This window comes from Erinaceus europaeus, chromosome 12 (assembly GCF_950295315.1).
Source record: "Erinaceus europaeus chromosome 12, mEriEur2.1, whole genome shotgun sequence".
In the NCBI taxonomy this organism is placed as follows: Eukaryota; Metazoa; Chordata; class Mammalia; order Eulipotyphla; family Erinaceidae; genus Erinaceus; species Erinaceus europaeus.
This window is the reverse complement of record NC_080173.1, coordinates 101,310,882-101,327,918: the sequence shown is the minus strand read 5'-3', so window position 1 is coordinate 101,327,918 and position 17,037 is coordinate 101,310,882. Positions and strand designations below refer to the sequence as shown.

The following is a 17,037-nucleotide window of genomic DNA, read 5'->3' as shown; positions in this document are numbered from 1 at the left end:
AGAGAGAGAGAAAGACAAAAAGCTATCAGTTTTAAAGCACAAGGCAAAGAAACAGGACAGGAAACAGTACCTAAAACATAGGAGCTTAGAGCACACTGGTGGTGAGCAGTAGTGCAGCAGGATAGGGAGCCTGGTTCAAGGCCCCGGCTCCCCACCTACAAGAGGGTCACTTCACAAGTGGTGAAGCAGGGCTGCAGGTATCTCTCTGTCTCTCTCCCTCTCCCTCTCTATCTCCCCTTTCCCTCTCAATTTCTGGCTGTCTTTGTCTAATAAGTGAATAAAGATAATAACAAAATTAAATAGAAAAAAAAATTCACTCTAAGAAAGAGGCAAATGTTGACTGGTTTTTAAAAATATTTATTTATTCCTCTTTGTTGCCCTGTTGTATTATTGTTGTTGTTGGATAGGACAGAGAGAAATGGAGAGAGGAAGGGAAGACAGAGAAAGGGAAAGACAGACACCTGCAGACCTGCTTCACTGCCTGTGAAGCGACTCCCTTGCAGGTGGAGAGCCGGGGGCTCGAACTGGGATCCTTCCGCCGGTCCTTGTGCTTTGCGCCACCTGCACTTAACCCGCTGTGCTACCACCTGATTCCCAATTACCAAATAGCAGCATTGTTTTAGCCAAGTCTTGTAAGTAATTTTTTTTTCTTTTTAGTCTATAGAATTTTGAATAGAGATAGAAGGAAATTGTGAGTGGAGGGGGAATAGTACGGAAGAGAGACAGAGAGAAACCTGCAGACCTGCTTTACCATTCGTGAAGTGAGTACCTAAAATAAAGGAGTACCTAAAACATAAAACCTGCAGGTGGGGACCAAGGACTTGAACCCGGATCCTTGCGCCCTATAATGTGTGCGCTTAACCAGGTGCGCCACTGCCTGGCCCCCCGAGTCTTGTAAGTTAAGGTTCAGTCGAGAGAATCCATGGCAGAAACAGAAACTCAGGGAGATGACTCATACCAGCAAGCAGGACCAGACCCAGCCTGACTGAGCGTGAGCAGCCATGATGACGTCTCTCGTGCCATGCAGCGCTTTCAGACTTGAGGTGACTGGGCTCATGCAGGGGGGGAAACATTTCAACTCTAGTCTCATTTATGCTGTGGCTACTTAATTTATTTCAAATAATAAAAACAAAAATATATTTAGTACAAACTAAACTATTTTACATGTAACTTGAATACTTAAATTATTCTTTTGTCACCAGTGAAACGCAGTATTTTCTTGTCCTGCAGGTCTATTTAGTTTCTACTTTAATTTTTGAAAAACTTCTCCATGATCAGCCTAAAGAAGACAATCAGAGCATCGTGCTCATAGAATCAGCATCACATATGAGAACCGTTAGCCAGTAAGTCTGTGTTTGTCCTCACTACTGTACTTTTTGAAAGACAAAAAAAAAAAAAAGAAAAAAAGAAAAAGAAAAAGCTGTGGGAACGCTTCTGAGCGCAAAGCAGGCTCAAGTGTGGCCCCAGCATCACACTGGAGGAAGCCTCAGTACTGTGGCTGCCTGCACTCTCTCCCGGCCTTTGTCTAGCTGAAAGAGCTGCGTCAGAAACAATAAGGTTTAGAAAGAAAAGGAAAGCACAGAAGAAGACAGAAAGTACTTCTCCTCGCACAGAGGAGCGTCCTCGTGAGGTGTCAATGAAGGCAACAAGCCCATCTTTGTAAACACCCTGCCACAAACACACGCAGCCACGGCCTCTTACTTTTCTCAGGCCTCTCTGGAACAGAGAGCTCGGAGAACATCTTCTCCAGCGCTGCGACGGTCTGGGCATCGGCGTCCTCAGCCTTTCTCACATGCTCTAGTTGTCTCAGTCTCCTGTTCTCCTCTCTGAGGGAGTGATTTTCCATGGCGTACTTGGCAACCCTGGGGTGGTGCTCTATCTGCGGGAGGCGCGTTACAGACCAGTGCTCAGCGACAAGCGCGAGAAGTCGGGAGGGGACAGGAGGGCTGCAGACCGCCAGCCCTGCGGAAGGCAACTCGGGCCTGGGATGGAGCAGGGCATCTGCATCCAGCGAATCCTGTCCCCTCACGCGAGGCCCCAGAGGCCTACCCAAGCAGCCCTGCGAAGAGGACAGGGCGCATCCCCAGGACCGCATGCAAAGGAAGCCGTTTAAATTCACACAGAGAAGAATGAGGACGCTCGGGCAAGGGAGATAGCATGATGGTTGTGCAAAGAGTCTCGTGCTGGGCCCGGCACTGGAGCACCCAAACACATCACTAATAAGGACACTTGGGGTTTTATTTTACCAGAGCCCAGGTCAGCTCTTGTTTATGGCGGTGCAGGGGATTGAACCTGGGGCTTTGGAGCCTCAGGCAGGAGAGTCTCTTAACATCACCATTATGCTATCTCCCCTTTGGACACTCTACCCATCAAGATACATAAAATGAAAAGAGAATATTCAATGGAGTTAAAAAGCAAATGTCCCTACTGATTTAAATATACATAAAAAAAAAAAACACTTCTGGAAATATATGTAAGAATAAGAGATTATCAGGGCTAGGAGGTAGTGCAATGGGGTAAGCACACATGGTGCAAAGCCAAGGACAGGCACAAGGATTCTGGTTCAAGCCCCCGGCTCCCAACCAGCAGGGAGGTTGCTTCACAAGTGGTGAAGCAAGTCTGCAGGTGTCTTTCTCTCCCCCCCTCTGTCTTCCCCTCCTCTCTCCATTTCTCTCTGTCCTATCCAACAACAATAACAAGGACAACAAAAGGGGAAAATAGCCTCCAGGAGCAGTGGATTCGTAGTGCAGGCACTGAGCCCCAGCAATAACCCTGGAGGCAAAAAAATAAAAATAAAAAAACAGATTATCTTTGCTTTTTAATGACGAGTCTATATAGTTGTCCATCCTCCCAGAGAAAAGGGACTCAAAAGAGCTTGCTGATTCAGATCATCACAAGTGCTCACTATTACGTGTGTGTATAATCACGTAATGTCTATTTTTAATATATGTATTTTTTTTTATGATTTTGAACAGAGACAGAAACTGAAAGGGGTGGAGAGAGACAGCTGCAGCACTGCTTCATCAGTCATGAAGCTTCCGCCCTGCAGGTGGGGGCTGAGCCTTGAGCCTTGAAGCTGTGTGTGCCTGGTAATGCGCACACTCACCCGGGTCTCTGCCCCTTTAACAGCGTCGGCCAGGCCTGCTGAGACCAGGCACTTTCTTAGCAACATCACAGCAACTTTCTCCTTTCAGCTTTCACGTCTTACTTTTAAAATGGGGGGAAGGAAGATGGCAACAAAGCGTCATAGAAATCACTCAAAACGGGAGTCGGGCGGTAGCACAGTGGGCTAAGTGAGTGTGCTGCGAAGCGCAAGGACCGGCATAAGGATCCTGGCTCGAGCCCCCGGCAGTGAAGCAGGGCTGCAGGTGTCTGTTTTTCTCCCCCCCTGTCTTCCCCTCCTCTCTCCATTTCTCTCTGTCCTATCCAACAACAACAGCATCAATAACAATAAAAAACAAGGGCAACAAAAGGGAATAAATAAATATAAAAAATCACTTAAAACACGTCCAGCGTATGGACCCTTGGCAATGTGTTGCTAGATCCTATTCGCCTTGAATATCCTTTCAGAAATACTGCCGTGCCCTGGACGTACCTGTTCTCTCAGAGTCTGAATCTCATCCCTCAATTCTGAGAGCAGGCGGTCCTGCTCCTCAGGCAGGAAGGTCCCCCGGGACTCCTTGTGGAGTTTCTCCAAGCGCGTTATCTGATCCTCTCGGAATTTCACAATCATTTTATTGGATTGAATAAATTTTTCTTTTTTGAGGGCAAGGTCTTCTAATTGAGTAATTTTCTCTACCAAAGACTTAAGAAATTCATAATTTGGTTAAACATGAAAAAAACTAGTCCCCTCCAAAAAAAAAAAAAAAAAAAACTGGTAAGTATATTTAACATCAAAGACAAGATAAACTTTGCAGTATTCCCTGGATGTAGGTATCTGTGCCACTTATCCGCTCACTAAGGAACCACAAAATGAAAGTCTAAGATACAGGTTTTTTTTTTTTGACCAGAGCACTCACTGCTCAGCTCTGGTTTACAGCAGTGCCAGAGACTGACCTTAGACATCCAAATCTCAGGCATGAAAGTGTGTGTTGCAAACTACTCACTAACTCCCCTCCCCTTATAAAGTTTTTTACAGACCAGAGCAGAGTCAGTACCCGGGGTCTACCACATCCCAGTTCTGTGCTCTGAAGCTGCCACCCAGCCACAAAGTCTACAGAGTCTCTGGAATCCCAGCTATATTATTTTATTTTCCTACCTTCTTTTCCTGTTCAGACTTCTTGAAAAATAGCATCGCCTCTTGGAAATACTTCACATAATTAGTCTCGTCTTTGTCTCCTTTGATTCATTATGAAAGAAAAGGAAAGGAGGGAAGTTTACCTCTCACACCTCAGCACCAGCTCATGGGTTTCTACAGACCCACCTTGAAGAAAAGCAGTCCTATTTAGCAAGCACACGGAGGGCACACACGGTGCGGCGTGCCGGGACCCTGGAGCACAGCTGAGCTACTGGCATCTCTTCATGGGGCTTCTTAGGGAAGAATCACTCATGCTCTGGCCAGAGCACTGCTTAATTCTGGCTTACAGCAGTGCTGGGCATTGAGCCCAGGAGCTCAAAGCCTCAGGCATGAAGTCTATCTCCCAGGGCATTTAAAACTATTTCTGGGGCAAAAAGAAAAAAGGAAAAAAAAAAAACACTAAAACACTAGTATAGCCACAGGCCCTTTGGAATTTAGCTAAAATATGCCTACTAGCTGTCTACAAAATGGAGGAGCCCCTCCAACTCTTTATCTGCACTATTCCAGCCCTTAGGTCCATGACTGGTCAACAATTTGTTTGGTTTTATACGTTAAATCTCATCAACTACTAGGTTCGATGCCAGCATGATGCTGACTAGACTTCCCTGGACAGATGACCCCACCAATATGTCTTGGAGCTCTGCTTCCCCAGAGCGCTGCCCCACTAGGGAAAGAGAGAGACAGGCTGGGAGTATGGATCCACCTGTCAACACCCATGTTCAGCGGGGAAGCAATTACAGAAGCCAGACCTCCCACCTTCTGCATCCCACAATGACCCTGGGTCCATGCTCCCAGAGGGACAGAGGGACAGAGAATGGGAAAGCTGTCAGGGGAGGGATGGGATATGGAGTTCTGGGGGTGGGAACTGTGTGGGGTTGTACCCCTCTTATCCTATGGTTTTGTCAATGTTTCCTTTTTATGAAAAAAAAGAATAAAAAAAATGCTAAAAAAAAAACCAAAAACACCAAAACTATTTCTACTCTTCCTCCTCACTATACTAGCCCCCCCCCAAAAAAAAAAAAAAAAAAAAAATCAGTACCTAAGAGCTGAATTCTGAGCAGCCAAGGAGAATGTGTGAGGAGGAGATATGTTTAGTTTGGGGGGGGGGGGGATGCGCCTCGTAAAGCTCACACATCACAGGAAGCAAGGACCTGGGTTCAAGTCTCCAGTCCCCACCTGCAGGGGAAAGCTCCGCAAATCTGAAATAGAGTTATAGATCTCCTCCCACTCCCAATCTCCTTTTCCCTCTTGATTTCTGTTTCTCTCCAAAATAAATACAATTTATGAAAGCAAAACTCCTCACGTATAGTAGTTGCTTCTGGCTGCAAAGCGGCTCTTATGTAGTTTGTTCTTATGGAATGAGGAGAAAGAGCCGCCATGCTGGCGGGACTTTCTGGGCCGCCTGGCGGTGGTGTGCCCTCCTCAGATTGTCCTCGTGCTGCCATTCACATGTGTGAGGCCTTGCCAGGAGCGAGGATATCACGCTTATCTCACTCTTACCTCTGGCTAGAGAGTTTTCTGGTGTCACCTGCCCTGACAAGAGCTGGGACAGTTGCTCTTTGAGTCTCTTCACTTCAGCTTGGAGCTGACTGACATTGCCTTGGGTGTCTTCGTTGACCACAGCCTATTCAAGAATGAAACAAGCAAACAAAAAGATCAAGTGAGCACTCGACACACCGTTTTGTGTACGTTATCAGTGGTTTGCATGCGTTGTAGTGATAAAAGTTTCAATCAAAAATGCACTTTGGGGTCCGGGTGGTAGCGCAGCGGGTTAAGCGCACATAATGTGAAACACAAGGACGGGCACAAGGTTCCCAGTTCAAGCCCCCATCGCCCCACCTGTGGGGGGGCTGCTTCAGGTGTCTTTCTCACCCCTCTCTAACCCCCCACCTCAATTTCTCTCTGTCTTACCCAATACAAAAATGGGGAAAATAGCTGCCAGGAGCAGTAGATTCATAGTGCAGGCAATGAGCCCCACGGATAACCCTGGAGGGGGAAAAAAAACCTTTTATGTCACTATTAAAAGACCACCACAGTGCTCTGGATGGAGTGTCAGGGTGGCCTCCGTTCCTGGAGTCTTCATTGCTGGAGACAGAGGCTCTCCCCTCTCCACACCCAAGAACTCACTTAGGTCTCAGCTCTGCTGGCCAAATCCTACTGCTGTAGGCCACCTCAGGACCTAGGCTTACTGTCCTAATGGTTCCTTCTTCCTGAGGACATCCCTGCTCCCATCCCTCTTTTTCCCCACATGAGGAACAGAAGTCTTTTGGAAGAGTTGGTTTGATAACTGTTTCACTATCACATCAGATTCTACTAGAAAGAAATGTCTTTTAGGGTTGGGTGGTGGTGCACCCAGCTGAGCAGACATGCTGCCGTACACAGGGACCCGGGTTCAAGCCCCTGGCCCCCACCTGCAGGGAGAAAGGTTCAGGAGTGGTGAAACAGGACTGCAAATGTCTCTCTCTCTCCCCATCTCCTCCTCCCCTCTCAATTTCTGGCTGTCTCCACCCATTAGTAAAGATAATTTAAAAAAAAGAAAGAAAGAAATGCCTCTTAAATAACTTGTGTGCGATGACATCCAAGAAACTCAAAAACAAGTGAATAAACAAATAAGGTTCCAAGAGGAACATAAAACCCACAGGTGCAACGAGCCGCCTAGCCAGCACCAGCCAGATCAAAGGGGCCTAGCTTTCCAACCTGGCACCCTGCCACGCCCCAGGTCCTCACCAAGCCCTCTGAGCATAGGGACGGACTAACAGTTCACTGCCTCACACAGGATCCAGACAGCCTAGCTCGTTCCCAATGGGAGTCTACAGTGGGGGCTCACCATGTGCAGTGACTAGCTTCAGGTGTTGGGATGACTTCGGATTCTTACGGCCAGACTCATTAAAGGCACCCCCTGTACATGCTACATTATGGTCACATCAGTGACATCATAATTCTGACATCCCTGCAGGTCTCCACTCCCCAAGCGCTTCCACTAGTGGCCGGGGATGTGGCACACTGGACTCACAGCACCAGGTGCCATCGCATGTGTCTGAGTAATGCTCCCAGCGCTCGGTCTCTCTCCCCCTTCAGTCAGTGAACAAGAAATCGCAACAAAGAAGAGGGGGGAAAACAGGCTTCTGTAAATGCTGAGGGCCGGCAGCACTGCCCATTCCCCCTGCACCACGGCAGCACTGCTCATTCCCCCTGTACCACGGCAGCACTGCTCATTCCCCTGCACCACGGCAGCACTGCTCATTCCCCTGCACCACGGCAGCACTGCTCATTCCCCCTGCACCACGGCAGCACTGCTCATTCCCCCTGTACCACGGCAGCACTGCTCATTCCCCTGCACCACGGCAGCACTGCTCATTCCCCTGCACCACGGCAGCACTGCTCATTCCCCCTGCACCACGGCAGGACTGCTCATTCCCCCTGCACCACGGCAGGACTGCTCATTCCCCCTGCACCACGGCAGGACTGCTCATTCCCCCTGCACCACGGCAGCACTGCTCATTCCCCTGCACCACGGCAGCACTGCTCATTCCCCCTGCACCACGGCAGCACTGCTCATTCCCCCTGCACCACGGCAGCACTGCTCATTCCCCCTGCACCACGGCAGCACTGCTCATTCCCCCTGCACCACGGCAGGACTGCTCATTCCCCCTGCACCACGGCAGCACTGCTCATTCCCCTGCACCACGGCAGCACTGCTCATTCCCCCTGCACCACGGCAGCACTGCTCATTCCCCCTGCACCACGGCAGCACTGCTCATTCCCCCTGCACCACGGCAGCACTGCTCATTCCCCCTGCACCACGGCAGGACTGCTCATTCCCCCTGCACCACGGCAGCACTGCTCATTCCCCCTGCACCACGGCAGCACTGCTCATTCCCCCTGCACCACGGCAGCACTGCTCATTCCCCCTGCACCACGGCAGGACTGCTCATTCCCCCTGCACCACGGCAGGACTGCTCATTCCCCCTGCACCACGGCAGGACTGCTCATTCCCCCTGCACCACGGCAGGACTGCTCATTCCCCCTGCACCACGGCAGCACTGCTCATTCCCCCTGCACCACGGCAGCACTGCTCATTCCCCCTGCACCACGGCAGCACTGCTCATTCCCCCTGCACCACGGCAGCACTGCTCATTCCCCCTGCACCACGGCAGCACTGCTCATTCCCCCTGCACCACGGCAGCACTGCTCATTCCCCCTGCACCACGGCAGCACTGCTCATTCCCCCTGCACCACGGCAGGACTGCTCATTCCCCCTGCACCACGGCAGCACTGCTCATTCCCCTGCACCACGGCAGCACTGCTCATTCCCCCTGCACCACGGCAGGACTGCTCATTCCCCCTGCACCACGGCAGCACTGCTCATTCCCCCTGCACCACGGCAGCACTGCTCATTCCCCCTGCACCACGGCAGCACTGCTCATTCCCCCTGCACCACGGCAGCACTGCTCACTCCCCCTGCACCACGGCAGCACTGCTCACTCCCCTGCACCACGGCAGCACTGCTCATTCCCCCTGCACCACGGCAGCACTGCCCATTCCCCCTGTACCACGGAAGCACTGCTCATTCCCCCTGTACCACGGAAGCACTGCTCATTCCCCCTGTACCACAGCAGCACTGTTCTGCTTGGGCATCAGAAAACTAGGGGCCGAGAGGGCCTTCAGCCTCCTTAGAACAAGTGCGGACAACGCTGCTCACAGGCTCGACCGCCTGCTGCTGGTCTGCAGACACAGCTTCCTTGCCTGCTCACCAACGTCGAGTGGCGAGTTTCTACGCCAAAGGCACGTTGAGCAGCTGGGGCGGGCGGCCCAACGGCCCAAAAAGTAAGAGTCTCCATCTGGCTCTCTAGTGGGGAAAGTTTTCTGACAACTGCTGTAAAAGCTATTTTTTTATTTGATTTTTTTTATTTTTAAGGTAGCCAGAACATGGCTGCTCAGCTCTGGCTTTTATGCGGGTGACAGAGACTGAATGAAAATAACTGCTATAGTGAAAAATGGGAAATTCCTAGAGTTGTAGTAACTTAAAACACAATGTTGCCAAATTCATTCTGAATCAATTTCCCCTCACAAAATCAAATCACACCCTCCCCTCTCTCCTCTGCTAGCTTGGCTTAGGTTAAAATAAGTTAGCCTCCAACTCAATCACAAAAAGAAAAACACTGCCTTCCTTTTAAGAAAAAATGAACCAGAGGACTCAGGAGGTGGCGCACTTGGCTGGGCACACACATTATCACATGTGGGTACGTGGGTTCAAGCCTCTGGGTCCCACCTGCAAGGGGTGAAGCGGGGTGCAGGTATCTTTCTCTTTTCCACCCCCCCCCCCACCTCTCTCAGTTTCTCTCTACCAAACAGAAAGGAGGGGAAGAATGAACACTGGGAGTGGTGGAGTTTCTGTACAGATGCTGAGCCCAGCAATAACCCAAGTAGCAACAGAAATAAGTAAATATCTTATTAAAACTGTGCTTCAGGGAGCCCGGCGGTAGCACAGTGGGTTAAGCGCAGGTGGCGCAAAGTGCAAGGACCAGAGTAAGGATCCTGGTTCAAGCCCCGGCTCCCCACCTGCAGGGGCGTCGCTTCACAGGTGGTGAAGCAGATCTGCAGGTGTCTGTCTTTCTCTCCCCCTCTGTCTTCCCCTCCTCTCTCCATTTCTCTCTGTCCTATCTAACAATGATGACATCAATAACAACAAAAAAATAACTATAACAACAAGGGCAACAAAAGGGAAAATTAAATAAAAAAAAAAAAAAAAAAAAAAACTGTGCTTCAAAAATATTTCACCAAATGGCCACCACAAGACCTCGTATGTCTGAAACTGCATGAGTGACACAGAAGGCTAGGAAAGGAAAGACATTATTAGGCTTTCAGATAAAAAATAAGATTAAGGCAATCACAAAGTGAGACTCTGCAAACTTAGAACTTTTCCTAATTAATGAAGTGTAGTCAGTATCTTACCTTATTTTTAATCAGCTTGGCTCTTTGAGCAAAATTAAGTGTTGACAGGGTTTCCCCAAAACACCTGGATCCAGGGTGAACATTTGCAATGATAGCAGTTCTGGCATTACCTCCGAGGGAATCCTGTTTAATAAAGGAGTGGCACACACCAATCACAATCACCTCTTCTAGAAAATAGAATGTGCCCACTTGTCACCAAGTCTGAGACACTGTCAAACTACAAATCCTAGTGACCAGAGCAAAAAGCAGGGCCCAGAAGCCCAATGATCTGCTTTACCCGAAGCAGGAAGGTGAGTTTGGAGTCTCTGTAGCAGACGTGTCTCTGTTTTCCGTTACCCACGTCGACAAGAGCAGTGATGACTTGGCCCAGGCAGCTCAAAGATCGGTTTATGTTGCCTGCTTCCTACGGTATGGGGGTTGGACAGGAAAGAAAGATTTAGATGCAGTAGTACTCTTTCTGCCAACAGTCTGATTGCAAATGACTATGTCATAACCCTAACAGTGGCAGGACCTGGATAGAGTAGAGAACTGGGTATAATTCAGTGACAGAAAATACTTCAGAGGTCAGGTCTGTTCAGCTCTCCCTATCCCGACCCTGCAACTGCTGAAAACACAAGTGCAGCTCAGGGTACGGGGCCTGGTCTGCTGATGCCAGGCCCTGGGTGGGTCCCTACCATGCCACGAGAGAAACAGACAAAATGCACAGAACTCCGTGGACCACAGAGCGCGGCACGGCACACACACACAGCTGTGCTGTCTCTAGCTCACTCTCACGCAAAGCAAACAAGAAGCTGGGCCAGGGACGTGGCTCTGTAGTAGAAAACAGACATGATGGAATCGGGCGGTAACACAGTGGGTTAAGCGCAGGTGAAGGACCGGCGTAACGATCCCGGTTCGAGCCCCCGGCTCCCCACCTGCAGGGGAGTCGCTTCACAGGCGGGGAAGCAGGTCTGCAGGTGTCTGTCTTTCTCTCCCCCTTCTGTGTCTTCCCCTCCTCTCTCCATCTCTCTCTGTCCTATCCAACAACAGTGACATCAATAAGATAAATAAAAAAATAAATAAAAACAACAAGGGCAACAAAAGGGAATAAAAAAATATTTTAAAAAGAAAGAAAAGTCATGAGAGCTCGAGTCTGACACCTGGCACCTCATTTTAAACAAGTGAGGCAGCTGTGCAGTTCCACAACTAAGGCCCCAGAGGTCCTAGGTTCAATCCCAGGAACACCATATGCTAGAGCTGAGCAGTGTTTTCGTCTCTCACTTTAAAAAAATATTTAAAAAAACAGAGGGGGCTTGCGGTGGCACAGCGAGTTAAATGCACAAGGACTGGTGCGAGGATCCCGGTTCGAGCCCCCAGCTTCCCACCTGCAGGGGAGTTGCTGCAGGTGCAGCAGGTCTGCAGGTGTCTGTCTTTCTCTCCCCCTCTCTGTCTTCCCCTCCTCTCTGCATTTCTCTCTGTCCTGTCCGACAACAACGATGGCAATAAACAACAAGGGTAACAAAAAGAAAAAAATAGTCTCCAGGAGCAGTGGAATTGTCATGCAGGCACTGAAGTCCCAGCAATAACCCTGGAGGCAGGAGGCAGGCACATCAGGTTAAATGCATGTAGGACCGGCATAAAGATCCTGGTTCCAGCCCCCGGCTCCCCACCTGCAGGGGAGTCACTTCACAGGCGGTGAAGCAGGTCTGCAGGTGTCTGTCTTCCTCTCCCCCTCTGTCTTCCCCTCCTCTCTCCATTTCTCTCTGTCCTATCCAACAACGACGACATCAATAACAACGATAATAATAACCACAACAATAATAAAAACAAGGGCAACAAAAGGGAAAATAAATAAATATTAAACAAAATAATAATAACCCTGGAGGCAGAATAAAACAAAACAAAACAAAAACACCAGAGGCCACCATGCAAGAAGCACTTCACTGCATCTTTCTTTAGGGACCGTGTCACCCTTCCTCCTCTGACTTCCGCGAGCCTTTGTGAACGTCCACGCTTCTATCGTGAAGTCAGACGTGGTTACTACAGACCTGCTTCACCACCCGTGAAGCGACAGCCCCACAGGTGGGGAGCCGGGGACTCGATCCAGCATCCTCTCGGGTCCTTGTGCTTCACGCTATGTGCGCTTAACGTGATGCGCCACTGCCAGGCCCCCAAAGTCTGCTGTTTCCTTCAGATGACAGCATTTAATTTCTTAGCCCTTCCAGCACTTGCACTGGTACCAATTTCTAGTAAGAATTTCACACTGTGGAGACCATAACCCCGTTCTCACCCTCAGTCTCGTCCCTTCCGCCTGGGTGTCCCTCTGCCTTTCAGAGCCTGCTAAGTCCACCAGGTTGAGCAGGGAGGTTCGGATATTCACGGTCTCGTTGCCTTTCTCCATGGACTCTACTGTGATGGTGAAGACTGCGTGCGACCGAGAGGACTCCCTGTTCATTGACGTGGACGCCACCCGTCTGTTCCTCCACCCTCCGGACAGCACCTGGACAACAGCAATGAGCCGTGTGGAAGTCTGGACGTCACTTTGGCAGGTGGGAAGGTGGGGCACAGAGCTCTGGTGGGGGTGTGGTGTGGTGTGGAGCTAGACCCTGTCATCTTATGACCTTGTGACAAACTATTAATCACAAAATCATATTAAAAAAAGAAACTCCAAGGGTTTTAGGAACTTTGAGCCAGGAAAAAATAAACAAATAAAAGCAAGAACACTGGGCCAGAGAAACAGCAGTGTGCGGCCCAGGCTCCAGCCCAGCCCCCGCTGCACTGGAGGGGCTTCAGAGCTGAGCTACCATTCACCTTCTCTGCCCTGCCGCTTCTCTGACTCTGACAGCAAATGAATAAGGGGCCGGGCGGTGGCACATCAGGTTAAGCACATGTAGTATGAAGCATAAGGACCAGCGCCAGGATCCCAGTTCGAGCGGTGAAGCAGGTCTGCAGGTGTCTATCTTTCTCCCTCTCCCCCCCATCTTCCCCTCCTCTCTCCACTTTTCTCTCTCTGCCCTAAATAAATAGACCACAGGAGCAGTGAATTTGTAGTGTAGGCACTGAGCCCCAGCAATAACCCTGGAGGTTAAAAAAAAAGAAGGGAGCCGGGCGGTAGCGCAGTGGGTTAAGCGCAGGTGGCGCAAAGTGCAAGGACCGGCGTAAGGATCTGGGTTCGAGCACTGGCTCCGCACCTGCAGGGGAGTCACTTTACAGGTGGTGAAGCAGGTCTGCAGGTGTCTTTCTCTCCCCTACTCTGTCTTCCCCCATCTCTCTCCATTTCTCTCTGTCCTATCCAACAACGACAACAATAACTACAACAATAAAACAAGGGCAACAAAAGGGAATAAATAAATAAATTTTTTAAAATAAGAGTTCAAAAATAACATGAAAAATATATTTTGGGAGTTGGGCGGTAGTGCAGCGGGTTACGCGCATGTGGCTGAAAAGCGCAAGGACCAGCCTAACGATCCCTGCTCGAGTTCCCGGCACCCCACCTGCAGGGAGTCTCTTCACTGGCGGTGAAGCAGGTCTGCAGGTGTCTATCTCCTCTTCCCTCTCTGTCTTCCCTCCTCTCTCCATTTCTCTCTGTCCTATCCAACAATAAAAGGGCAACAAAATGGAGAAAATAGCCTCTGTGATTAGCAGTGGATTCACAGTGCAGGCACCGAGCCCCAGCGATAACCCTGGAGGCAGGAAAAAAAAAAAAAAAGTAACATTAAGCATAGTTCTTAGATGTAAGGGAAAATCAGGGAAACACGGCTGGAGATGTGGAGAGTGAGACGGCTGCGTCTCGTGCAGGAGTCAGTTAAGCGCCGCTCTTAGGCACGTGGCAACACCAGGTGATCCAAACTTGCTTTGGATGAACTGGCTGTGGAGGTGGTGCCACGGACAAAGCACTGGAATCAAGCACGAGGTCCTGTTCTCAACACCCGGCCTTACTCGTGCCAGAGCGATGCTCTGGTTCTGGTCTTCTTTCTCTTCCATTAATAAACAAATCTTTAAATATGAAAAAGTTATCAACCAGGTAGTATTCCATAAAAACACCTGTGCATTCCTTTCAAGAGATGTATCTGTTCTGAGGTGAATGCTCAAAGGAAGGCGACTTTGGACACCTAACTAAGTGCAGGCAAGTGAGGGGTCAGCTGGTCACAAGGCCTAGATCACGGGAGCTCCTCGGATGAGCAGTTCCCAGAAAGAAGCGCGAAATGCGGCCGCCAAGCAGCCAGCCACAGCAGTGACCCACAGGCTACTCTGCATGCCTACAGGTGTTCTCTCTTTACCAGAGCGCTTCACGGCTGTGTCTCGTGGTGCCAGGGGTGGGACCTGGGAGCTCTGGGGTATCAGGCCTGACGGCCAGCAAAGCCACTACCAATCCCCCAGTCCCTGCGCAGTACTTACAAGTGCCCAACTGGAGTAAATAAACCCAGAATAATGCAAAGTTTACTTTTATTATTCACTTTCCCTTTTGTTGCCCCTTTTAATTGTTGTTATAGTTATTATTGTTGTTATTGGTGCCGTCATTGTTAGATAGGACAGAGAGAAATGGAGAGAGATGGGGAAGGCAGAGAAGAGGAGAGAAAGCTAGACACCTGCAGACCTGCTTCACTGTCTGTAAGAAAATAATTGTGTGTGTGTGTGTGTGTGTGTGTGTGTGTGTGTGGTCCAGGAAATGGTGCAATGGATAAAGCATTGGATTCTCAATTGCGAGGTCCCGAGTTCAATACCCGGCAGCACCTGTTCCAGAGTGATATCTGGTTCTCTCTCCCTCTCTCTCTTCCTAACTTTCTCACTAATAAAAAATTTAAATATTGAGTATACTCCTGGCTTTCTTTCTCTCTCTCACACACAAAGAAATAAAATAAACAAACTATTTTAATAAAAAAATAATAATTGTGATTTTTTTCCCCTGCAGGTGGGGAGCTGGGGGCTCGAATCAGGTTCCTTACACCGGTCCTTGCGCTTAGCGCAAAATTTGCCTTTTAAGGCGAAATCTATGAGGTGCTGTCATATTTGTCTTTGCTTTTGCTCTCGTGAGCGTCTGTGCCGTGCATTCACGACTGCTTTAGCACCTCCACTCACCAAATACTGCCGCCGACAGACCAAGGAGCTGAAGCTGCCCCGGGAGGGAAGGCAGGAAGAAGGCGGCAGCCTCAGCGTGGTGCCAGGACCTGCGCCGCCTCACTAGCTCTCACAGGCTCGGGCTCGGCGGGCTCAGTACCTGATAGGCTTCGGCAGCCGAGGCCACCACCTGCTCCACCGCGCCGACGACAAAGACGCCCCTCTTGATGTGCTCTCGCAAGTGCAGCCCAGCGGACGCCGAGTCCAGCAGGTCGTAGATCTGCTCGTTGTAGATCTCGATGAAGGAGCACTTGCACAGGAAGCTCTTCCCAGCACCAGCCTGCAGAGAGAAGTCTGCTCACACAGGGCAGCCTCGGCCCATCCTGCACAGCACCCGTCCTTCCCTTGTGTCACACCACAGCAACCTTTACATTACAAGTCAGGTCAAGAGCCGAGGGGCCGGGCAGGTGTCTCTCTCTCTCTCTCTCTCTCTCTCCCCCTCTCTCCACCTCCCTTCCCCCTCTCAACTTATCTCTGTCCTATCTAGTAAAAATTAGAAAAAGAAAGAAAAAAAAGGAAGAAAATGGCTTCGTGGAGCAGTGGATTCCTAGTGCCGGCACCGAGAGAAGAAAGTCGAGTAGATCAGCTGGGCTGTGGTGTGTGTGAGAGAGAGTGTCAGCCTCACAAAACTTGAGTGTATCGTTATAAAAGGAGTTGATGTTGAGTCTTTCTACAAGGTCTTTAACCAGACAGAAAGCACATGGCATGAAGCTGCTTCACCAGCACATGATGTGCGGCTCTAGCTGCAGCCGTGAGGGAGCTTCTCCAGAAGTAAACGGAAATCCGCCATCCCACACGTTGCGCCTATAACACAGCGTGTGAGGGAGGAGATGGTCCCGAAGCCTAGCTTTGCCAAGTTAAAGTAGAACTGTGAGAAAAAAACTTAAGTGACCCAAACTGGGCTCTACTGGAGCGCACCTCCCCAAGATGCAGGAGTCTTGAGTCGCCAGGAGCCTGGCTGGGCAGTGGTTAGCGCTGAGGAGAAATGAGGAAGGCCTAGGGACGGCAGCCGCCATCTGAGCATAGACACAGGGAGTTAGTGGGCCTAGTGCTCTGCAGCTAAGATTTCTTTCTTTCTTTGCTTTTAATTATCTTTATGTATTTAAGGATCCTTACGCCGGTCCTTGTGCTTCGTGCCACGTGTGCGCTCCCTTCTTTTTTTCCTCCAGGATTATTGTTGGGGCTCGGTGCTTGCACTACAAATCCACTGCTCCTGTGGCTATTTTCCCCCCCCATTTTTGGATATTACAGAGAGAGGGAGTCAGGTGGTAGCACAGCAGGTTAAGCGCATGTGGCGCAAAGCCAAGGACTGGCATAAGGATCCCGGTTTGAGCCCCCGGCTCCCCACCTGCAGGGGAGTCGCTTCACAGGTGGTGAAGCAGGTCTGCAGGTGTCTGTCTTTCTCTCCCCCTCTCTGTCTTCCCCTCCTCTCTCCATTTCTCTCTATCCTATCCAATAACAATAATTAAAAAAAAATGGACTGGCATAAAGATATTACAGAGAGAAATTGAGAGGAAGAGAAGATAGAGAGAGGGAGAGAAAGACCGCCTGTGAAGCACCCCCCCTGCAGGTGGGGAGCCGGGGGCTTGAACTGGGATCCTTGCTGGTCCTTGCGCTGCCTGCTCTGTATGCTTCACCCGCCAGCCCGAGACATTTTTTTTCAAACGAGAAATCTAGAGTCAAAGATG

The 17,037-nt window shown here is 50.0% G+C and overlaps 1 protein-coding gene across 5 annotated transcripts in view; it reads right to left on the bottom strand.

The window, feature by feature from the left end:
- The window catches only part of KIF15 (kinesin family member 15), a 66,980-nt gene that overhangs the window by 38,767 nt on the left and 11,176 nt on the right, over positions 1-17,037 (bottom strand). For all 5 annotated transcript variants that reach the window (XM_060204822.1, XM_060204824.1, XM_060204823.1 and 2 more), the window contains 8 exons: positions 15,450-15,629; positions 12,522-12,731; positions 10,530-10,655; positions 10,253-10,375; positions 5,798-5,921; positions 4,259-4,338; positions 3,596-3,805; positions 1,702-1,879 (listed from right to left, as the gene is read on the bottom strand). In XM_060204822.1, the coding sequence (XP_060060805.1) occupies positions 1,702-1,879; positions 3,596-3,805; positions 4,259-4,338; positions 5,798-5,921; positions 10,253-10,375; positions 10,530-10,655; positions 12,522-12,731; positions 15,450-15,629 (1,231 nt within the window). The remainder of the gene's footprint in view (positions 1-1,701; positions 1,880-3,595; positions 3,806-4,258; positions 4,339-5,797; positions 5,922-10,252; positions 10,376-10,529; positions 10,656-12,521; positions 12,732-15,449; positions 15,630-17,037) is intronic.